Source organism: Rhinatrema bivittatum, chromosome 3 (genome assembly GCF_901001135.1).
Source record: "Rhinatrema bivittatum chromosome 3, aRhiBiv1.1, whole genome shotgun sequence".
NCBI lineage: Eukaryota > Metazoa > Chordata > Amphibia > Gymnophiona > Rhinatrematidae > Rhinatrema > Rhinatrema bivittatum.
This window is the reverse complement of record NC_042617.1, coordinates 416,294,735-416,313,616: the sequence shown is the minus strand read 5'-3', so window position 1 is coordinate 416,313,616 and position 18,882 is coordinate 416,294,735. Positions and strand designations below refer to the sequence as shown.

The following is an 18,882-nucleotide window of genomic DNA, read 5'->3' as shown; positions in this document are numbered from 1 at the left end:
TATACAACATGACAAGGAGTCCAGTCATTTAGCAAAAAAAAGGCCAATAAGATTAATCATACATGTAAACATAAACATCTGCAATGTAAGTGCATTACTACACATGACATCTGGAAATAGCACACTATAACATGCGAAGAAGTAATGTATGTAGTATTATTAATAGATTAAGTTAAGTTGTTAACTTATTGAGTTGCTAATTTGTCAAGCTGTTAAGCCGTTAACCCCCCCCCCCCCCCTTATGTTCAGGAGAGAAAAACTGTACTTGTAATGGTTCCAGGGAACTTCAATAAAATAATACTTTTATATAGAAATCCATTAACCCTTCAGAGGTGATACTCAGATTTTTATAGAAGGAATTGGTCATGGTTCTAAGTAGTGATAGTTGGAACAGTAGGTGATATAAAATCCATAAATCGTCTCCAAATAGCTATGGTTCTGGTATAATTCTTCCTGGAGCCTAACTTAGCAGAGAGGTATTCAAAAGTGAAAAGTTTCACCATTTGTCTAAACCAGTGTATAGCTTGTGGTTTATCGGAACCCACCCAGTTCGTCAGTATAATCTTTTTCCCCACCAAACTCGCTTTTTTCACAAAGAGGCCATCAACTGACGAAATGGGTGGGCTAAGGGAATGTAAAATGCTGAACAGCCAGAGTAATGGGTCTCTTGGTATCTGAACTTTTAGAATATTAGTACAATTTTGTGCTATCTGAGCCCAAAAGGTTTGTGTGCTAGAGCATAACCAAAAAACATGTAGGTAGTCTCCAACTTCTGTCTTACATTTCAGGCAGATAGGAGAAATGGCCAATTTAGATAGGTATGCTTTATCTGGGGGTAAACAGAAGAACCATAGGAATTTTAATTGGGATTCCTTAAGGGCCATATTTGTCGTTATCTTTGAAATATCTCCAAAAACATCCTTAAGGGTAGAGAAAGAGATGGGTGGGAGTCCTCTAATACACCATTTATTATGAAGTGGTTTCAGACAGTCTTCATAGATAACGGCATTTAGTTGCCGTAGATATATAGCAAGGCAGTTACTCGAACGGAGCAGTCCTGAAATATTTTGATTTTTTGTGAGTTGTAGCTCAAGTCCGGATTCTTGCGATAGGCTTGCATAATAGCCTGTTTATACGCAAAATTTAGGACTTTTGCGATAACTATACGTGGTCTGGTCTCCAACTTCCTTCGGGGTCCGAGCCTGTGTGCCCTCTCGATAGTGATGGTTTGGTGCAATTCCGGTATATTCAGGCTATCCGGGAGCCATGATTCCAGAAAAGAACAGAGGTTCCGATCCTCAATAGATTCTGGAAGACCTAGAAACCGTAAGTTAGAGCGCCTAGATCTATTTTCTAGGTCGTCCAACTTTTCTAGGTGTTCTGCGAGGGAGCATTCCATTGTCACCATTTTGACTGCTTGTGCTGTTGTATCATGCTCTAATACCGATATCCTTTCTTCAGCCTGATGAAGTCGAGGATTCAAATTTATAAGAGCTTGTTTAACTTCTTGTAGTTGGGTTGAGATACCAGTGAGTTTTTCTTCCAGCGCGGCTAAAACGACTGCTTTGATCCCAGCCATTGCGGCATCGCTGATACTCATGGGTTCCTCTGCTACTGGTAGGGCTGTCATTTTTGCCTCTGGGCCACAGGTTTTTCTTTCTCCTTTTTTGATCCTTTAACGGGCATTCCCGGGGAGGATTTTTGCATGTATGGTACAATCAACATGTGCTTTGTTGAACCCTTGGATATTTTGCTGAAGTAGCTTTCTTAATCTGCAGGTTGATGGTAGTTTTAGGAGCGGGGCACCTGGAGCTCAAGAAGAAGCATCCTCTTCAGCTCATCCCGTCATATGACCCCCCCTAAGCCCCCTACATTTAACAGTCTCTCAGCTCGTTGTGCTGTAAATTGTGTTTGGGGCAAGGGCGCACTTTTGTACTTAGCCATAGATTCCAATGGCCTAGCTATGGCTCTGATACTAACTGAGAAGGGGATAGCTGTGTAACAGATATATTAAACCTCCTCTCTTGACATACTTTGGGGTAGATTTTCAAAGCACGCATCCATTTGTGCGCGGTTCCCGGCGCATGCACATGGACACACCGATTTTCTAACATGCTGCACTGGCGCACGCATGTTATAAAATTGGATGGCCACGCGCACATGCGCGCTGGATTTTAAAATCCGTGTGTGCACGTGCAGGTGGCGCGCCCAGAAGGGACAAATTTTCATAAAATACGCACGGCCTTCCCCAGTTCCCTCCCAGTCCACTCCAATTAAGCAGCCCCCTACCTACACCCTCTCTATTCCCCTCTACTCCCCACCCGCTAAACCTAACCTACCTTTCCCTACATTTTTTATTTTATTACTTATTGCTCCTCCGGAGCAGAAGCAAATTACGCGTGCTGGCCAGCTGCTAGCTAATGGCCGCTGTCCCAGCCAGCCGCCCCACCCAGACCATGCCCCCCCTGGCTCGCCTCTTTATCAGGGCCCGGCACTTGTGTGCGTAAACCCCTGGATGTTACGTGCGTAGCCCTTTGAACATTTGTCCTTAACGTTTTTATGAAAAATCAACCCCTTTGTTAAACAATTTCTACACAATCTACTGCTCTGAATATATCTGCAGAGGTGGTAGTAAGCCAAACAATGACAGAGAAGGCAGATATAAAGGGACAACTGAGCAACCCCAGTGGATCAAAATGTCATACTTTGCCTATAACTATTATGTCATTACGGCTCAATAAAACTGAATTATTGAACATGGAATAAAATAAACTTCAATTAATTATGCCAATCCCTGGCTGGTTTCTTGAGGGTACATACCTGAGGAAGCTTGATGTCATTGATATCCCAACTTGTTATGACCCCGCTTTGAGAATCAAAGTCTTCATGCTCCAAAAGTGTGTCATTTGCAGCCTTTAGCATGTTCCTCCAGTGTAGGCAGAAGATCTTCCTGCTCTGTATTTGATGTCGACTAGAACCCGACCCTCTTAAGCAACTTGACAAGGAAGTTATTTCCTAAAACAGATACAGCAGCTGTCATTTAAAGGTAAAAATCAGTCTTGTTTTGCCAGAAAAACTTGTTCCGTGAATTGTTTTGCAAACTTATACTTGCATATAGCTGAAGCAATGAAAAACACAGCTGAATACTGATACACCATAAATACTGTATGGGAATGTCACAAGATGAGAACAAAAGATCAACTTCATGCAACAAATGTGTTGGGTTTTTTTACATTCCAACAATTATTTAGCAAGTCAAAAGGTTTGGCAAGTCCAGCTACGCTCAGAAGGAAATCTTGATGAAATCACTAGATGATCATATAGAGCAATAATAAAGAAAGACAGTGTAGGGGGCTCGTAAATGACAAGCAACTGGTTATGCTCTGCTGATCACTTTTAATAATGTAGCTCTAAAATATATGTGCATCCTAAAATGTTATAAAATTTCAGGAGGGAGAATTTTCAATTATGTGACTCTTGAAGGACCCTTAAATTTTACAGAGCAAAGGTTCTAAAACTGTGGTCCAGGATTTAAAAGTAGGTGACATAAATATTTTAAGTGGGTCACAATATAATGCAGACAAAAAGGAGACCAGATATTCTAAAGATAATCAAAATAAGTCCATTATTTCTGTGTATACTCATTGAGTTCCTGATCTCTCCATTTTATTTTGATACATCCAGGGAAGTATTGAACCTGCTTAGACAAATAAGTAGCAGCTGGATTTTGGAAAAATGCCTTTGTGTTGGTGAAGTACCCTGAGAACAGTATTGCTTTTCACAGCATAAAGGTTCATGAGGAAAATCAAGAAGAAGAAGTAGGACCTTTGTTGATAGCACATGGGGAGAATAATGCACTTGGATAAATTGGTTTGTCTGAAGATCACCTTCTTTGGAATAGCTACAAAGTATGCCTGGAATTCAGAACATAGGCACTTTTTAGTCACATTAAAACAGAAGGTTTTCTTTAGGATGAGTGGGATGGGGAGTAAAGTATGTGTCAAATCTGCCCAATAATTCCCCTACCCTCACAAAAAGGAGATGCAATGGATACCCAGTTAATCAAATTTGTGTGTAGTCCTCTTTGAAAATTGTTTTCCATGGTCCAAGGTTACAAAACTACCCATGTACTTTGCACCTAGGCAGACTACTGAAAATGTACCACTTAAAGGAAATAGCCAATTGTAGTTCTATCAGATGAGGATATGAGAAGTTTTATAAATAGTCCCTATGCAGTAATGTAGGGAAGTATAGTAAAAATGCTGTTGTGACATTACAGAATACATTTTTGGTAGTGAGTTTCACGATTTCATATACTTTAGCTTTTCAGAAGTCAGAAAGAGTAAATTGGTTGGGAAACAGTGCTATAGAAATTCTGAAGCCAAAACATTTTACTTATTTATTTTATTTTTAAATACTTGTTACTCCCCTTATCAAACATTGTGCTCAATGTGAGATATAAATAAATAATAGAATAACCCACAAAAATAGATAAAACAATAGAAAATAAAAGCATTCAGTATAAAACTACAAATCTCATATTTAACACCAGGGTTAAATTTAGCACCCAATGTTACATTTCGGTTAATTGTAATTTTCGCAAACAGTTGGAGTAGTTTAACTGCAGTAAAATAAGTACAAGTAACTTCCTTTACAAAGTGGTTCTCTCTTAAATATCATGACAAAATTAGTTTCTTAAATTTAGATTTGAAAAAAAGATACTTCCTAGAATTTGTTGACCATTATTTCTATATATCTATGTCAACCACACTCCTTTATTACTATGGGCGAAAGGATGACAAACCAGGCATACTAAGAGGATGAAAAATATAAGCTGGCCAACTGACCAAAATCATTCTGAACAGTCTGAACCTGCCCTAGGTTGTTTTCCCACATATTCTGCTACATTCTGAGACTCTAATTTTGAACATGAAGATGAGGGTTACATACTCTGAATGCTCAGGAAAAGAGTCAACAAACTAGTTGTAGGCGGTTCCTTTATATTGGGTACAAGCTTCAGTTTTGTGCTAATCCACCCCCTTTTTGTGCCTGTTTCCATATGTCCAATAAATGTGCAGTTTGTTTTTCAATACATCCATGAATTGTGCTAGTCCAATCAAAATGAATCTCCTACAGCTAGTTTGTTAACCCTTAATTCCGCATATCCACGTGGACTAACACGGCAATCATATTATTTTGCTCATGTCCTAAATGCAATAGGATTAAAGCTAAAATCCAAGGACTTAACTTGCTACTTAGCCAGCTAACAAGCCTAGTATCAGAACCAAATACAGAATTTAAGTCACTGTTATTTTTGAAAGATTAAATATTTATAAAATAAGTCCAGACAAAAAAAATACTATTTATGTAGCACTTCTGATCACTTGTGTTTGTTTTCTTGTGTTTAATCACCTGACCTGTAAAAACAATTGTGCTAATGTTGCTGGTAGCCTTTTCCCATTTAATATATGCTCTTAGCAAACAGGTAAAATTGACTTCTATTAAAACAGAGATGGTATAGGTAATCAAACTATAGATTTACTTCATTGTTTGTCCAGTCTATCCAGAGCAGGTTTCTTTTTTTAACACAATTAAGTTCACCACACAGAAACAGGGAGTGCAAATAGGAATCCACACAGGATCAAAGCCAAGCACCATTAACAAACTTTGAGCCAGACATATTTACAGGATTTTTGCCATTTCGTGTCTATGGGGGAAATATATATAAAGCACGCAGAAAACACTGCCGCCAAATATTAAATCAAATTATAATTTAGATATGTCTTCTTTTTGAGACTTTTGCTTTTGTTTATTTAATGAGAAAAAATGCACCATATTTCTGAAATGGAATATTTTGATACTGTTTTTTCTTTTTTTTTACTATATTGTTGTTCAGTGCAAGTTGCTTCTCATTTCAAAATAGCTTATTGAAAGAAAAGCATCTTCCGTGATTTGTGTATCAGCAATCCCTTGGCAGGTTGTAAGTGAACAAATGAGACCAAATGCATATTTAGGAAATCCAGTACTAATACCCTGAAGAGTACTTACATTTTCCAAACATCGTCAGACTAGCTGGATTATTTCAGTGGAAGTCCACTTAACTTTTGCCATTACTTAGTTCATCAGTTAAAAATGATTTTGCTAAAACAAATTTGCAGTGAGGATAAACAATGAGCAGAAGTGCACACGGCAGGTCTTACCTTACAGGCTTAACATAAAGACGATTCAGTGTCACCTGAATAACTTCTGGGTTCATTCCTGCAGCAGGGACAACGCCTTTTTCAGGGCAGGGCAAAGTATGTTAATGAGCTTTGGCTGTCATTCCCTCACAACCTGGCTTCAGTCGGACATGCACCAGGTGGGGAAGCTTACAGATACCGATACAGTGGAATGTAAAGTCTTACCTGCGGCTCTCCTATACTTATCCATAGTTGATAGTAAAAAAATATAGCCCAGGTACAGGACTGCCAAACAGATCAGATCAAGGGAAAGAAAGAATAGAGAAGGAAGAGTGGAGCCGACAGAGATACTACTCACGACATTTCTAAACTCCAAATCAATATAAGTGGGGAGGGAGTTGGAACCCTAGGGGCAAAAACCAAAGGGAGGGGAAAAGAAACTTGAATGGAGGGAGAAAGAGGCTGGTTCATATTTTCAGGACGCAGACGAATGAGGAGATGAGATGAGAAAGGTGTGAGATGAGGTATGCAGGAGTGAACGAAGAAAGCAAGTGAGCAGGGATAATTTAGGGCTGCCACCTCACTCCAGGTCAAACGATCAGGGAGAACCAGACCTGACTGTGCTCCATTGCACGCACAGATTTGTAGCTCTGAATTTCTTAGGGAAATCAATGGGAAAAATCAGAACTACAAATCCATGCGTGCAGTTAGGGCAAACCCAGGACTGAATGAGGCTGTTTAATCTGGGATGAAGGGACAACTGATACAGTAAAAGTCGCGGGAGAGCACCCACTCTCCCGGCGCACGCACAGGCCACTCTGCTGTGCGCGATTTAGTATTCAAATGAGGGCCTGTGGTAAAAAGAGGCGCTAGGGACACTAGCGCGTCCCTAACACCTCTTTTTTGACAGGAGTAGCGGCTGTCAGTGAATTCGACAGCCGACACTCAATTTTGCCAGCGTCGGTTCTCAAACCCGCTGACAGCCACGGGTTCGGAAACTGGACACCGGCAAAATTGAGCGTCCGGTTTTCAACCCGCGAGCCGCGGGCTGATTTTAAATTTTTTAAATTTTTTATTATTTTTTACTTTTGGGACCTCCAACTTAATATCGCTATGATATTAAGTCAGAGTGTGTACAGAAAAGCAGTTTTTACTGCTTTTCTGTACATTTTCCCGGTGCCGGCAGAAATTAACGCCTACCTTTGGGTAGACGCTAATTTCTGAAAGTAATATGTGCGGCTTGGCAGCACATTTTACTTACTGAATTGCGCGGGAATAATTAATAGGGCCATCAACATGCATTTGCATGTTGTGGGCGCTATTAGTTTCGGGGGGGGGGGGGGGGGTTGGCCGTGCGTTTTCGACGTGCTATTACCCCTTACTGAATAAGGGGTAAAGCTAGTGTGTCGAAAACGTGCGTCCAAACGCGGGTTAACAGTGCGCTCCACCGGAGCGCACTGTACTGTATTGGCCCGATACTGAGGTAAGAAGGAACACATGAATCAGATGTGTATTTTCCAAATGCATCCAAGCTTGTATTTTATAACTCCCAGAATGCAAAGGAACAGAAATTTAAAAATTATGAACTACTTACTTGTTTCTGAGGACCTGGAGTCAAGTGGTCACAGGTTAACAACAATTTTAAATATGGTGGCCGGGAGTAGATGGAGTCCATCTTGGGCTTAACTGGAAATTGATCTCTGGTTTCCTTACTGGGAAAAACAGAAACTGTTCATTAATATGCTAGAGACAGCCAAACTATGAATTTAACAATTATTTAAAAAATGATTAGTATTATTTGATTTGATAGAGCACTGGCTGCTCTACTGAATCATATGCTTGGTTTAGTTAAAATCTGAATCGTATTTTACTGACGTGTTTTTAAATGGCCTGCAGCCATTGATGTTATTGTGACTGTAATCTTCTGTGAGGAAATTGGTAAATACCTAATATTAAAACAAAAGTGCTGTATGTGGTATAGCAATTTTTCAGAAGAGCAAGCTCTTTCAGCAATGTACTTGGCAAGATTTTTACACTTAATCAGATTTGAATGAGGTGGCAGAATATGCTCTTCCCATTTATTTCTCTATAAGTGACAGCTGGAAACTTCAAAACTGGCATATTTTTTGTGGCTCCAATTTTCAAGTAATTATCCCGCTCTAAATAATTTGAGCTTTTCCACCTGAGACTAGCTCTGGATATGTTTATTTTCAGTTTTTTCCTGCTAATTTGGACCAACAGTTGGATTCAGCCTCCTTTGAGTTATGGCCCCATGAGCTTTAATTCTCAAGTACCCTGTAGAATTTATATCCCATCTCAAGCCACTCTGTTCAGCCACTGCACCGATAGCCCTTGGCCAGGGGCCAAAGACCACAGCTCCTGCCATAATACAGTAATGTGGATCCTGAGTAGGATGGCTAGGTTTCTTACTTTATACAGAACAGACTTGTGCTTTTTTTTTTTTTTTTTTAAAGAAATTCTTTTTTGTCCTCCTTAAAAAAAGAAGACACAGTTGTCCACTGTTCAAATATAAATTTGACTGGATTTCATACAAGACCACATGGGCAAACCTAGGATTTTATAAATGAGGAGCAGGTGGTGTGAAGAATCATCACTTCCCATTCGTTTCATTCTCTTTTTCTCTCCATTTCCCTCCTTCTGATCATTCCAGGTTCTTCCCTACCTCCACCTCCAAGGCTCCTCTCTATTTACCTCTCCCCATTGCTCTCTATCTCCCTCCCCCACCCCACCCCTGCCCCAGGTACCTCTCCAACTCCCACAATTCTTAAATTCATCCCCATATTATTCCTTAAATTCCTCCTGATTTCTTTCTTGCTGCCAGGGTCCTCGTCAACTCCCCTTAGAACATAAGTTTTGCCATGCAGGGTCAGATCAAAAGTCCATCAAGCCCAGTATCCTGTTTCCAACAGTGGCCAATCCAGGTCACAAGTACCTGGCAAGATCCCAAAAGGTCAATAGATTTCATTTATTTATTTTATTTAGAAGCTTTTATATACCGATGAACGTTGGGAACATCTCATCGGTTTACATTAAACAAAATGTAGCTAAACAAGCTTTACAGTGAAACAATAGAAAATGCGCATAAAATTGATCAACAGTGATCAAGTTAACAAAATATACAAGGGGGGAAACCAACTAGAGCATAGGGAATACTAAGCAATTTGCAGATTATGTGTAATCAATAAATAACCATTTACATGTAGAATGGCATATAAGTTAGAGGATCAGAGGAGAAAGGGGGGAGGGAAGTTGCTATGAGTATGCTTGTACGAAGAGGCAGGTTTTCAGATTCTGCTTACATTTTTTTGGGCAAGGCTCCTGCCGAAGGAATGGTGGGAGCTTGTTCCATAGGACGGGTCCAGCTAAAGATAATGCCCGAGCTTTAGTGGATTCAAGTTTGTACTGTTTAGGTGAGGGGATGCGAAGAGTAGCTCTGTGTTGTTGTCTTATTGGTCGGTTTGTGTTGTAAAAAGTAAGGTGTTCTGTGAACCAGTGCATGTTTTGGTTGTGGAGTGCTTTGTGGATGAGGGTGAGAGTTTTGTATGTTATTCTTTCAGCGACAGGTAACCAATGTAGGTGTTTTAGAACAGGGGTGATGTGGTCTCTTTTGTGTGTGTTAGTGTGGATCCGTGCAGCAGCGTTTTGGAGTAATTGCAGTGGCTGCAGTGTGCTTTTGGGTAAACCTAGGAGCAGGGCGTTGCAGTAATCAATTTTGGATAGAATGAATGCTTGTAAGATAGTGCGAAAGTCACTGAGGTGTAGTAGGGGTTTGAGTTTTTTGAGGGAGTGAAGTTTGAAATAACAGGCTCTGAGTGTGTTGTTGATGTATTTTTTGAAAGAAAGGTGGTTATCAATAGTGATGCCAAGGCTGCGAACCTGTTGGTTGTAAGAAATGGGGGGGGGGGGGGGGGATTTGTCCCATTAAATTATGCCTATTTATGTGTTTAGTCATTTTTTTCTTTATGATAGTTTCTACCATTTTTCCTGGCACAGGCATCAGACTCATTGGTCTATAGTTTTCTGGATCACCCCTTGATCCCTTTTTGAAAACTGGCGTTACATTGGCAACCCTCCAGTTTTCAGGTACCACAGACAATTTTAATGATAGATTACAAATTACTAATAGCAGGTCCAGAATTTCATTTTTCAGTTCTTTCACCACTTTGGGCTGTATATGATCTAGTCTAGGTGTTTTGCTACTATGACATCTTCCAGGTATACTGAGATTTGTTTCAGTTCCTCTGAATCATCACCTTTGAATAAACTTTCTGGCATGGCTAACTCTCTACAGAATGCACAAAGTATGCCAAATCCAGTTCAAAGCATTCATAAAGACTTAATATTACTTGTTATACAGACATCAGAGATGCAATGTTCAAGACCATCATAACACCCATAAGTGTAGAGATAATTATTTACTCACATACATTCACCGGGTCATATATAATCATTGGTCTCCAATTTATTTTTAAATATTTATTTTTCTTTTTTAGTATTTTTTATGCAAATAAAATGAATTAATTTCCTCAAAAACTTTCTTTTTCACTCATCCAGAAGCAGCAATAATTCAATGAGCCAAAGAGACTTCAATAATGAAGTCTCTTTGGCTCATTGGTGGATGGCACGCCCCTGAAACGCCGCATCATTTCGGGAACGCCCCCGGACACGCCCCCTCCCTCCCCTTTTCGAAAGCCCCGGGACTTACGTGCGTCCCGGGGCTTTAAGCGCGCCGGCGGCCTATGCAAAATAGGTGCGCGCGGGCCTTTTAAAATCCACCCCTTAGAGAATAGCCACTGCCATTAGCAATGGTTAAATGGAATAGACTTAGTTTTTGGGTACTTGCCAGGTTCTTATGGCCTGGATTGGCCACTGTTGGAAACAGGATGCTGGGCTTGATGGACCCTTGGTCTGACCCAGTATGGCATTTTCTTATGTTCTTATGCTTCTTACAACAAAAATGGAAAATGCCATAAATATACCGGAAGACAGACTATGACATTTGGCAGCTCTTAGGATAGCCCTGTGAGCCGCCACACTCACCCCCATTGCTGACCCCCATTGCCGAGGACCTCCCATTGCAGAGGAACTCCACCATCGCTGCATAATGCTGACTGCAGCTGCCGCTGCCAGGCATTTGGCCTTCCCTTAGGTGCATGCATGGGAAATGGTGAGTGGCACCCTCCTATTTAAGCAAGGGCCCTGTAGTACTGCCTCTCCTCAGCAACGGGTCTTCTGCCTTGCAATGCATGTTGCCTAACATTCCTGTGTTTCTGTGCTGTGCCTTCTTTTCCAGCCTTGCCTTGCCTAGCCTGGTCTTGCCTTGCTTGTCCAGTCTAGACTTGTCTGTCCTTCACTTGCCTTCCAGCCTTGCTTTGTCCAGCCCATCTAGTTCAGCCTCGCCATCTCCTATTCGTCTTGTCCAGTGTCTTCATTATATCTTTGTCCACTCTTGGCTTGACTTTTCAGATTTTGACCCTTTGCCTGGATCTGACTACGATTGCCTGCCACCTGGACCTGACTAATCTTATTAGCTTCCTGTCCTGACCTTGGCCTGTCTCTGACTCCGTTAGTAAAGCTGCGTGCCCTGATCCAATAGTGCCCTTGGACTTCCATTATCTTCACCGCCCTAGGGACCTGTCTAAATCCTGCTGGCCGCTGGAACCCAAGGGTTCAACCTGCAGGGGAGGTGGCTGGTAAAGAGAAGCTCCAGACTGTCCCGCTACAGGGCGTATTCGCCAGCTGCTGGCATAGGCCTCGGGGCTTTTCCTTGAGGCTGCATCAACAACATCGCAGCACCAAGGGCTCAAATACCCGTTACCCCTCACACACACCTAACCAGCCAAAGAGTGGACTGGAAAGGCAGCTTCCTGACCTTTTCCCAAAATTGCAAGCAGGTGGTGCCTGAGTCCAGAGGTAGGTCCTAAAATTCAACTGAGGCAAGAGCTCCTGCACTTCCTCAAACTTAAAAAATCAACCTGCACTGCCCCCCTCCTCCAAAAAAAAAAAAAAAAGAGAGAGCTGTTTTTATTACCTCACAATGGGATGGCCATGCCAGCACCTTCAAAAGGAGGGGGCTGTATCCACTGTGCCTCCCCTAATTACTAACCTGTCTTTCCTAGCTTCTGGAATTAACTAGGGTCTTACTGGTAATGAACCCAAAGGGCCATTACAATTGGTAAAGTGTTGCAGTTGTGTTTGTTCTATAAAAGTGGAAAAACTATGCTATAAAAATCCACAAATTATTTAAAAAAACACAAAAAATACCGGTGTTTTTGTTTTTCTTTTGATAATCACTTTTTAACATTTGATTCTTTTCTAGCTGGGATTCTCCTGCACAAGGATTTCCTCTTATTTTCTGAGAAATGTGCCTTGTCACCTTTGTTATGTTTAGGGTTACTTGGGTTGGTTATGTTCAGTCTTTGTTTTTGGCTTCCTGCATGTTGAATGGTGATGGCAAGAGAACTCCTTAAACATAAACTAAGTATTATAATTTGGACTGCTTTTGGTTAAGATCCAGCTTGTATACAAGCAGTTTTAGGGGTAAACATTACTTTTCTATATGTGCTCAAGTTACAAAGGTTGTTTATTTGCAAGACTCACACTGGTACATGACTATACCAATACCAGTTTTCTCCAATTTTGTAAGACTGTAATTGTATACCTGCCATAGTGGTATTGAACAGGTTGAAATGATACCTAAATAAGTTATTTAATTTACCTTTTTACTAGCTCTTTTTGTTTGCCTTTATATGGACTGCCATTTCATATGCTTACTATAATATCTTTGCCAGCCTTGGTAGGCCCCACGACTGACCACACCTACCATGGGCACCACCGAAGCCAGGAAGCCACTGGGACTCCTCGCACCAAGAATGCCGATATTGCAGCCGGGCCACTCGCATCATGCTCTCCTTAGGTGCATGCATGCACATCCCTCCTGTCCTTAAAGGCCCAGTGGCAGGAAAGTCTGGCTGCCACTCCCCTGATGAAGTCAGTGCAGCTGATATTTAAGCACCAGCCACGCTCCAGCCCAGCACCTCAGCAACAGGTCCTCTTGCCTTGCAGTACGTGTTGCTTCTTCCTGTGCCTTGTCTTGCTATCCCTGTGCTGTTGGGCCTTGTCTGCAGCCCTGGAGCTGTTCTGTATCAGGCAGGGTAGTAGCAGCATGAGCGACTATGCCATTGAATTCTGCACCCTGGCTTCAGAACTCTGTTGGGGCAAAGACAGCCTGATCGCCATCTTTTGGCAAGGACTGGTAGAGCATATAAAAGATGAGCTGGTGGGCCAGGATTTTCCACCCATGTTAGAGGACCTCATCGCTCTGGCCATAAGGGTGGACCTCCAGTTCCAGGAGCGAGCCTGTGAGAGGGAGCTATCCCATCAGATTTCAGACTGGCACCCAAGTTCCAGTGGCCTCTGGTTACCACGACAGATGCACCAGCCACTGCCTCCTCGGGAAATAGAAGCATAGGTGGCTCAATCTCTGCCTCTCTGGCACAGCTCTGGGGCACTTTGCCAACCGTTGCCCGGAAAAGGTGGGAAACTTCAGAGTATCCAGTCTTCATCCTCTCCACAGTTACTGATGCCAGTTCTCTTCTTCTTCCAAGATACCAAGGTGCAGATTGAAGCTTTTTGGATTCCGGAGCTGGAGGCAACTTTATAAATGCAGCTTTAGGCTGCCAGCACAACCACTTTACGATGTCCTTGGAAAAGCCTCTTCCTGGCTACCTATCAGTGGCTATCATTCCTATTACACTGCTTCACTATCTTTAGATCGCTAGACACTATCACCCCAAGGTCTCTCTCCTGTTCCGTGCACAGCAGCATTTCACCCCCCATCACATACAGTTCTTTCAGATTACCACATCCCAGATGCATGATTCTACACTTCTTGGCATTAAATCCCAATTGCCATATCTTTGACCACCCTTCAAGGTTCCTTAAATCACAAAAGAGACCACTCCTTAAGGGACATTCTCCTAAGCCCTGCCAGCCCCTGGAACCCAAAGGCTCAACCCATGGGAATGAGGCTGGTACAGGTGAAGCTCCAGCTCCTGTCCCAGTAAGGGCATGTCCGCTAGCTGTCGGCGTGGGCCTAGTAGGTTCTCCTACTAGGCTGCATCAACCCTGCCACAGCCCAAAGGCTGACAACCATGACACTTTCATCCCTGAATGACCAGTATAGTCTTTTGGTAACTTGTACTTCCTCCTCTTTTTCTGGCCAACCTTCCAGTACCACAGATTTCAATGCTTCCAAGGTTGCATCTCCAGTAGCAGGGTGTCCAACACCAGTCCTTGAGGGCTGTAAATCAGTCTTATTTTCAGGATAATGATTATGCAAGAAATAAATTTGCATGTGCACCACCTCATTTTAAATGCAAATATATCTCATGCATATTCATTGGAATATCCTGAAAATCAGACTGGTTTGTGGCCCTTGGAGACCAGAATTGGATAACCCTGTCCTGCAGTGTGCTGTATGATCTGATGCAGTCTCTGGTCCATGACATTCAGACAATCTGCTTGATTTATTTGTGCAATGTTTGTTTGTTCCTGTTGTACCCAGAAAAATTCAGAGATGTTCAAGCCGTATATTGTACTGTTGATCCTGTTCTTCTGTAGCTTTGCTAAGTGAATCACTGGCAGACTGGCTTATAAGCAACGTCGAGGTTGTAATTTTGCAATGTAAGCAGCATGTTCTGAAAATGTTTCGGAGCACACAATAGAGTCTTCTTGGAGATTGCTGTCAGAGGCTTATGGTCAGTTTCTGTTGTGATGATATCATGGTTTTAGCGGTAATGATGAAAAAGTTGGCAGGCAAACACAATGCTCAAACATTCCTTTTTGATTTGATCATCATTCTGCTCAGCTAGAATCAGTGCATTAGAAGCAACGACCACTGGCTGACCCTCTTGCATCAAACAACATCCAAGCCCACTAGCATCATTCTGTATCACAACAGGCATGGTGACATCGTAGTACTTCAACACAGGTGCATCCATGACCAAGCACTTTATTTCCTGCTCTGCAAGGACATACTTTGGAAGCCCATGTCAAGTGACATCCTTATCCAGAAGCCTTCTCAAGGGCTCACATACCTTTGTCAGGTGTGGCATGAATTTTACTAGATAAGTCACAAATTACATCTGAAAGCCCGCCATCAATCCAGGAGGTGCACATAAAATGAGGAGAGATTCTGTCCCTAATGATGGGGGCCAGTCTCTCAAGTTTATTTAGTGAGCTCAGAAATTAGGTCGTGCAGATGGTGAAGTGGACTCTGTTAGGAGCCGCGGGGTACCTCACCTCCCCTTTACTGGTCAAGGAGTACATCAGCCATTCTCGTCCCCCCCCCCCCCCCCCCCATGAAACTGGCCCTCATATTTTTCTAGTAGTGATGGCATAAAATAAAGTCTCATGAAATAGTCACACCATTCCAAAGTATAATCAAACTCTTAACTTTATTTCTGGCTTTTACAGCCAGCTACTCTGTTCATTTTAATATAGGGTAAATGTTCTGTACTGAATAATCAGAGTTCATAGGATACACAGTGTAAAAACATTCACTTCTAAGGCCTATCTGGCCCCCTTTTCTCTGTCTGCACTTGAACAGAAATTAGATCTCAACAATCCCTCCTTACGCCATCTCCTCGCTCTTTCTTCCCATCTCTCTATCTTCTTTCGCACTCTACCTTTTAGGACATGGAGTTTGCATCCCCAAATTCTCCTTTGGTCAATCACACTCATCCCCAAGGTCTACTAACAATCTCATTACCTTAGGAACCGCTCTTTCTTTATCCTGAGCCTCTCTATTGGCAATGTGCAGGACTCCATGGTTTTCTCCCCACTCCATTTTTCTTTGGGGTTCCCCACATCTCTGGACATTCCTTTGTCTTCTCCTACAGGCCATTTTTCCTCGGGGGAGGAATCGACTCTCCTCCAACTCCTCATCACACTAGTTCGTCAGGGGAAGGAATCATGAGCTCTCACTTCTTGACCTCTGGCCTTTTCCAGTGGGGGGGTGAAAGCCCCTACAGGACCCACTGCATATTGGAGGGGTCTCCAGATCCCACCAGCCCAGGGGCTGAATACTTCAGATACTACATTCTGGAGGTCCCTCTCTTTCCAAGCGCCATCCTAGAAAGTGCAACTCCTGCCAATTTGACCCAGATTTATACCTTTCGGGGCAAAACCTCTCAACCAATCAAAACCTTCCATACACTTAAGGGCATACCACATCATCCAAAACACTAAAACTCAGATGCATTTACACATACTAATAACAACAACCCAGTAATCCAGTATCACACGCCAAGTGCCATCCAGTGGTCATTTCAAAGTAGTGCAGATTCAACATTTGAAGTTTTCCATAACACTTCAAACAATGAAAAATTCATGGATCTCCCCCACCCAAAATATCTTGTACTACTAAACTAGAATGGAACACAAAATTGGAGGTCCTCCACATATACATAGGCTGTAGCATATCCTGTACAGCTCTAACCTTACAAGCAAAGATTAATCTGAGATAAACCCACCCTATATGGGGAATAAGTATCAGATTAATGTTAAGAAAGTGCTCATAACATATAATCCACAGGCTCTTGCCCTCAATGGGCTTCAACCAGCATCATATTACTGAGCACGGTATTTTTATGTCATTTACTCATTCCCACTGCTAATAATTCCTTAATCTTTATTATTTTTACCCAAAAAATCTTATTTTATTTAAAAAGACTTATCTTCAAAACTTATCTTTTTAAATATAGAACCATTCTCTCAAAAATGCTCAGTGCTTATGCCTAGCCTTAACCAGGCCCGCTTTCAGTTCGACCAAGGACAGAATGCGCCCATGGAAACAGACTTTCTTCACCTTGAATTACAGTTTCTTCACACTAAGTCTTAACTTCTATTAGCACCAATAGCTTGTCAACTTGGTCATGCTCTACTTCCTCATCAGAATCATTGCAGCCCATGATAAGAATGACATCAGCTAGTGACTTGATACCACTGAGCCCTGCTAATAGTTTGTGCTACTTCTGCTGATATACCTCTGGTGCTACTGAAACCACAAGTAGTTGTTTGAGCCATCTTTGTCTGCCCTAGGGGGATCGCAAACATTGTTATGAGACTACTTTTCTCATGTAACTTTTGTAGCAGGGTCCCTATAAAGGTGTCCTGACCCCATGAACTTACCTGATTCTAGAGCTATGCAGTGTAATCAGGGACATTTGATAAGTGATGTACTGGTTATAAATGCATTCCAGATTTGTGCAATAAATAAACCACCGGGTACTGTTTTCTTCCCCCTCCCCCAGGATCTGAGGAATGCCAGAAGGAAACTTTCAGTTAAATCCAAGAACTTGACTTTTGTTACTGGATGACTGTGTTTCCAAATGACACCAGCAGCTGCAGGATTAACTATGCAGGAAAGAAACTGTCCTGAATCCGGCTATCATGTCATTGGCCAGGAGGTTGCGTGACAAGTTTAGCCAATAAGAAACCAGGCTAATAAGAGAGAAAGGTCAGAGGGTGTCCCAGCCTATGAGAAGAGAAATAATAAATATAAACCATGCCTAGTTTTCCTGGGCTGAGGCTGACAGCAGTTAGCTCTGGGGAAGAGGCTGACGAGTACAAGAAGGATTGCAGAGAGCAGGAAAAGCAGTGCTGATTCCTGCAGCACCTGAGAGAGCTTGTTCGGGAGAGATCCAGAAAGAGAGAGCGAGGCAGGCTGGATGACAGAAGACCTGCAGCACAAGCCCAGTAGCAGTGTGATGTCCCTATCAGGATCCCTAGCACCAGGAGCAAGGGCTGGGTCTCAGGGGCAGAGCTAAGTACAACCTAACTTGTTTAGTAAATACTCAGGGCTTCTCAAACTTTTAGCCAATGTGACCCCATTTTAGCACTTGAAAATTCACACGGCCCTGGAGGACAACCAAACCTAATTAGCGGGGGTGTAGTTCGCCTCCAACAATCCCTCCACTCACCATTCCTGCACTCCAACTAATCCCCTCTCTCATCATCCATCCCCCTCCAGGCGGCCTCTCAACCTCTGCCCCTCCAGCTGATCCCCTCTTACATTCCCCAGTTCCTCTCCCCTTCCCAGCCTAGCCTCTCGCTCACCCACTCCAGCTTTTTACATCCTCCCCACTGAACCTCTCTCACCTCCAAGCCATTTTTGTAACCCCAATTGATCATCTGTCATCCCTTTCCTCACATACCTCCCCAGTTGATAATCTCACCCTTAGCTCCTTCTTTTGCATCCCCCCTCATCTTCTACAGTCAATCCCTCTCCCACTGATCCAACCCTCAAACCCTTCCTGTATCTGATCCTTCCCTTCAAACAGCCCCCATCCAAACATCCCCTTGACTAGGATCAGCAACAACATTTTCCTTTGGGCCTCAGGCGATAAGTGGATGACAGTTAGTGGGAAGAGAGGGCAGGCTGATGACAGGGGCAACATTTTTTCTCTTAGGTAAGTTCAATGATGGGAGAGGATAGAGAAAAAGTGACAACCTGCACAGACCTGTGCACACTCTGCCCACTCTTCCCCAATGACTGGACCAATGCCTGATGTTGAGCTGCAACTGACAGCAGCATCAGTAATGAAAGTCAGCACAGGATCCGTGAGCCAGTAAAAGCTCACAGGCCCTGCAGTGGCCCCAGTCCCTCCTCACACATGGC

At 42.6% G+C, this 18,882-nt stretch overlaps 1 protein-coding gene across 1 annotated transcript in view; it reads right to left on the bottom strand.

Annotated features, from left to right (window-relative positions):
• The window catches only part of GCM1 (glial cells missing transcription factor 1), a 100,637-nt gene that overhangs the window by 62,162 nt on the left and 19,593 nt on the right, over positions 1-18,882 (bottom strand). The window contains exons 2-3 of the mRNA XM_029595717.1: positions 7,774-7,891; positions 2,821-3,015 (exon numbers count right to left, since the gene is read on the bottom strand). Coding sequence (XP_029451577.1) covers positions 2,821-3,015; positions 7,774-7,854 — 276 coding nt within the window. The 5' untranslated portion in view covers positions 7,855-7,891. The remainder of the gene's footprint in view (positions 1-2,820; positions 3,016-7,773; positions 7,892-18,882) is intronic.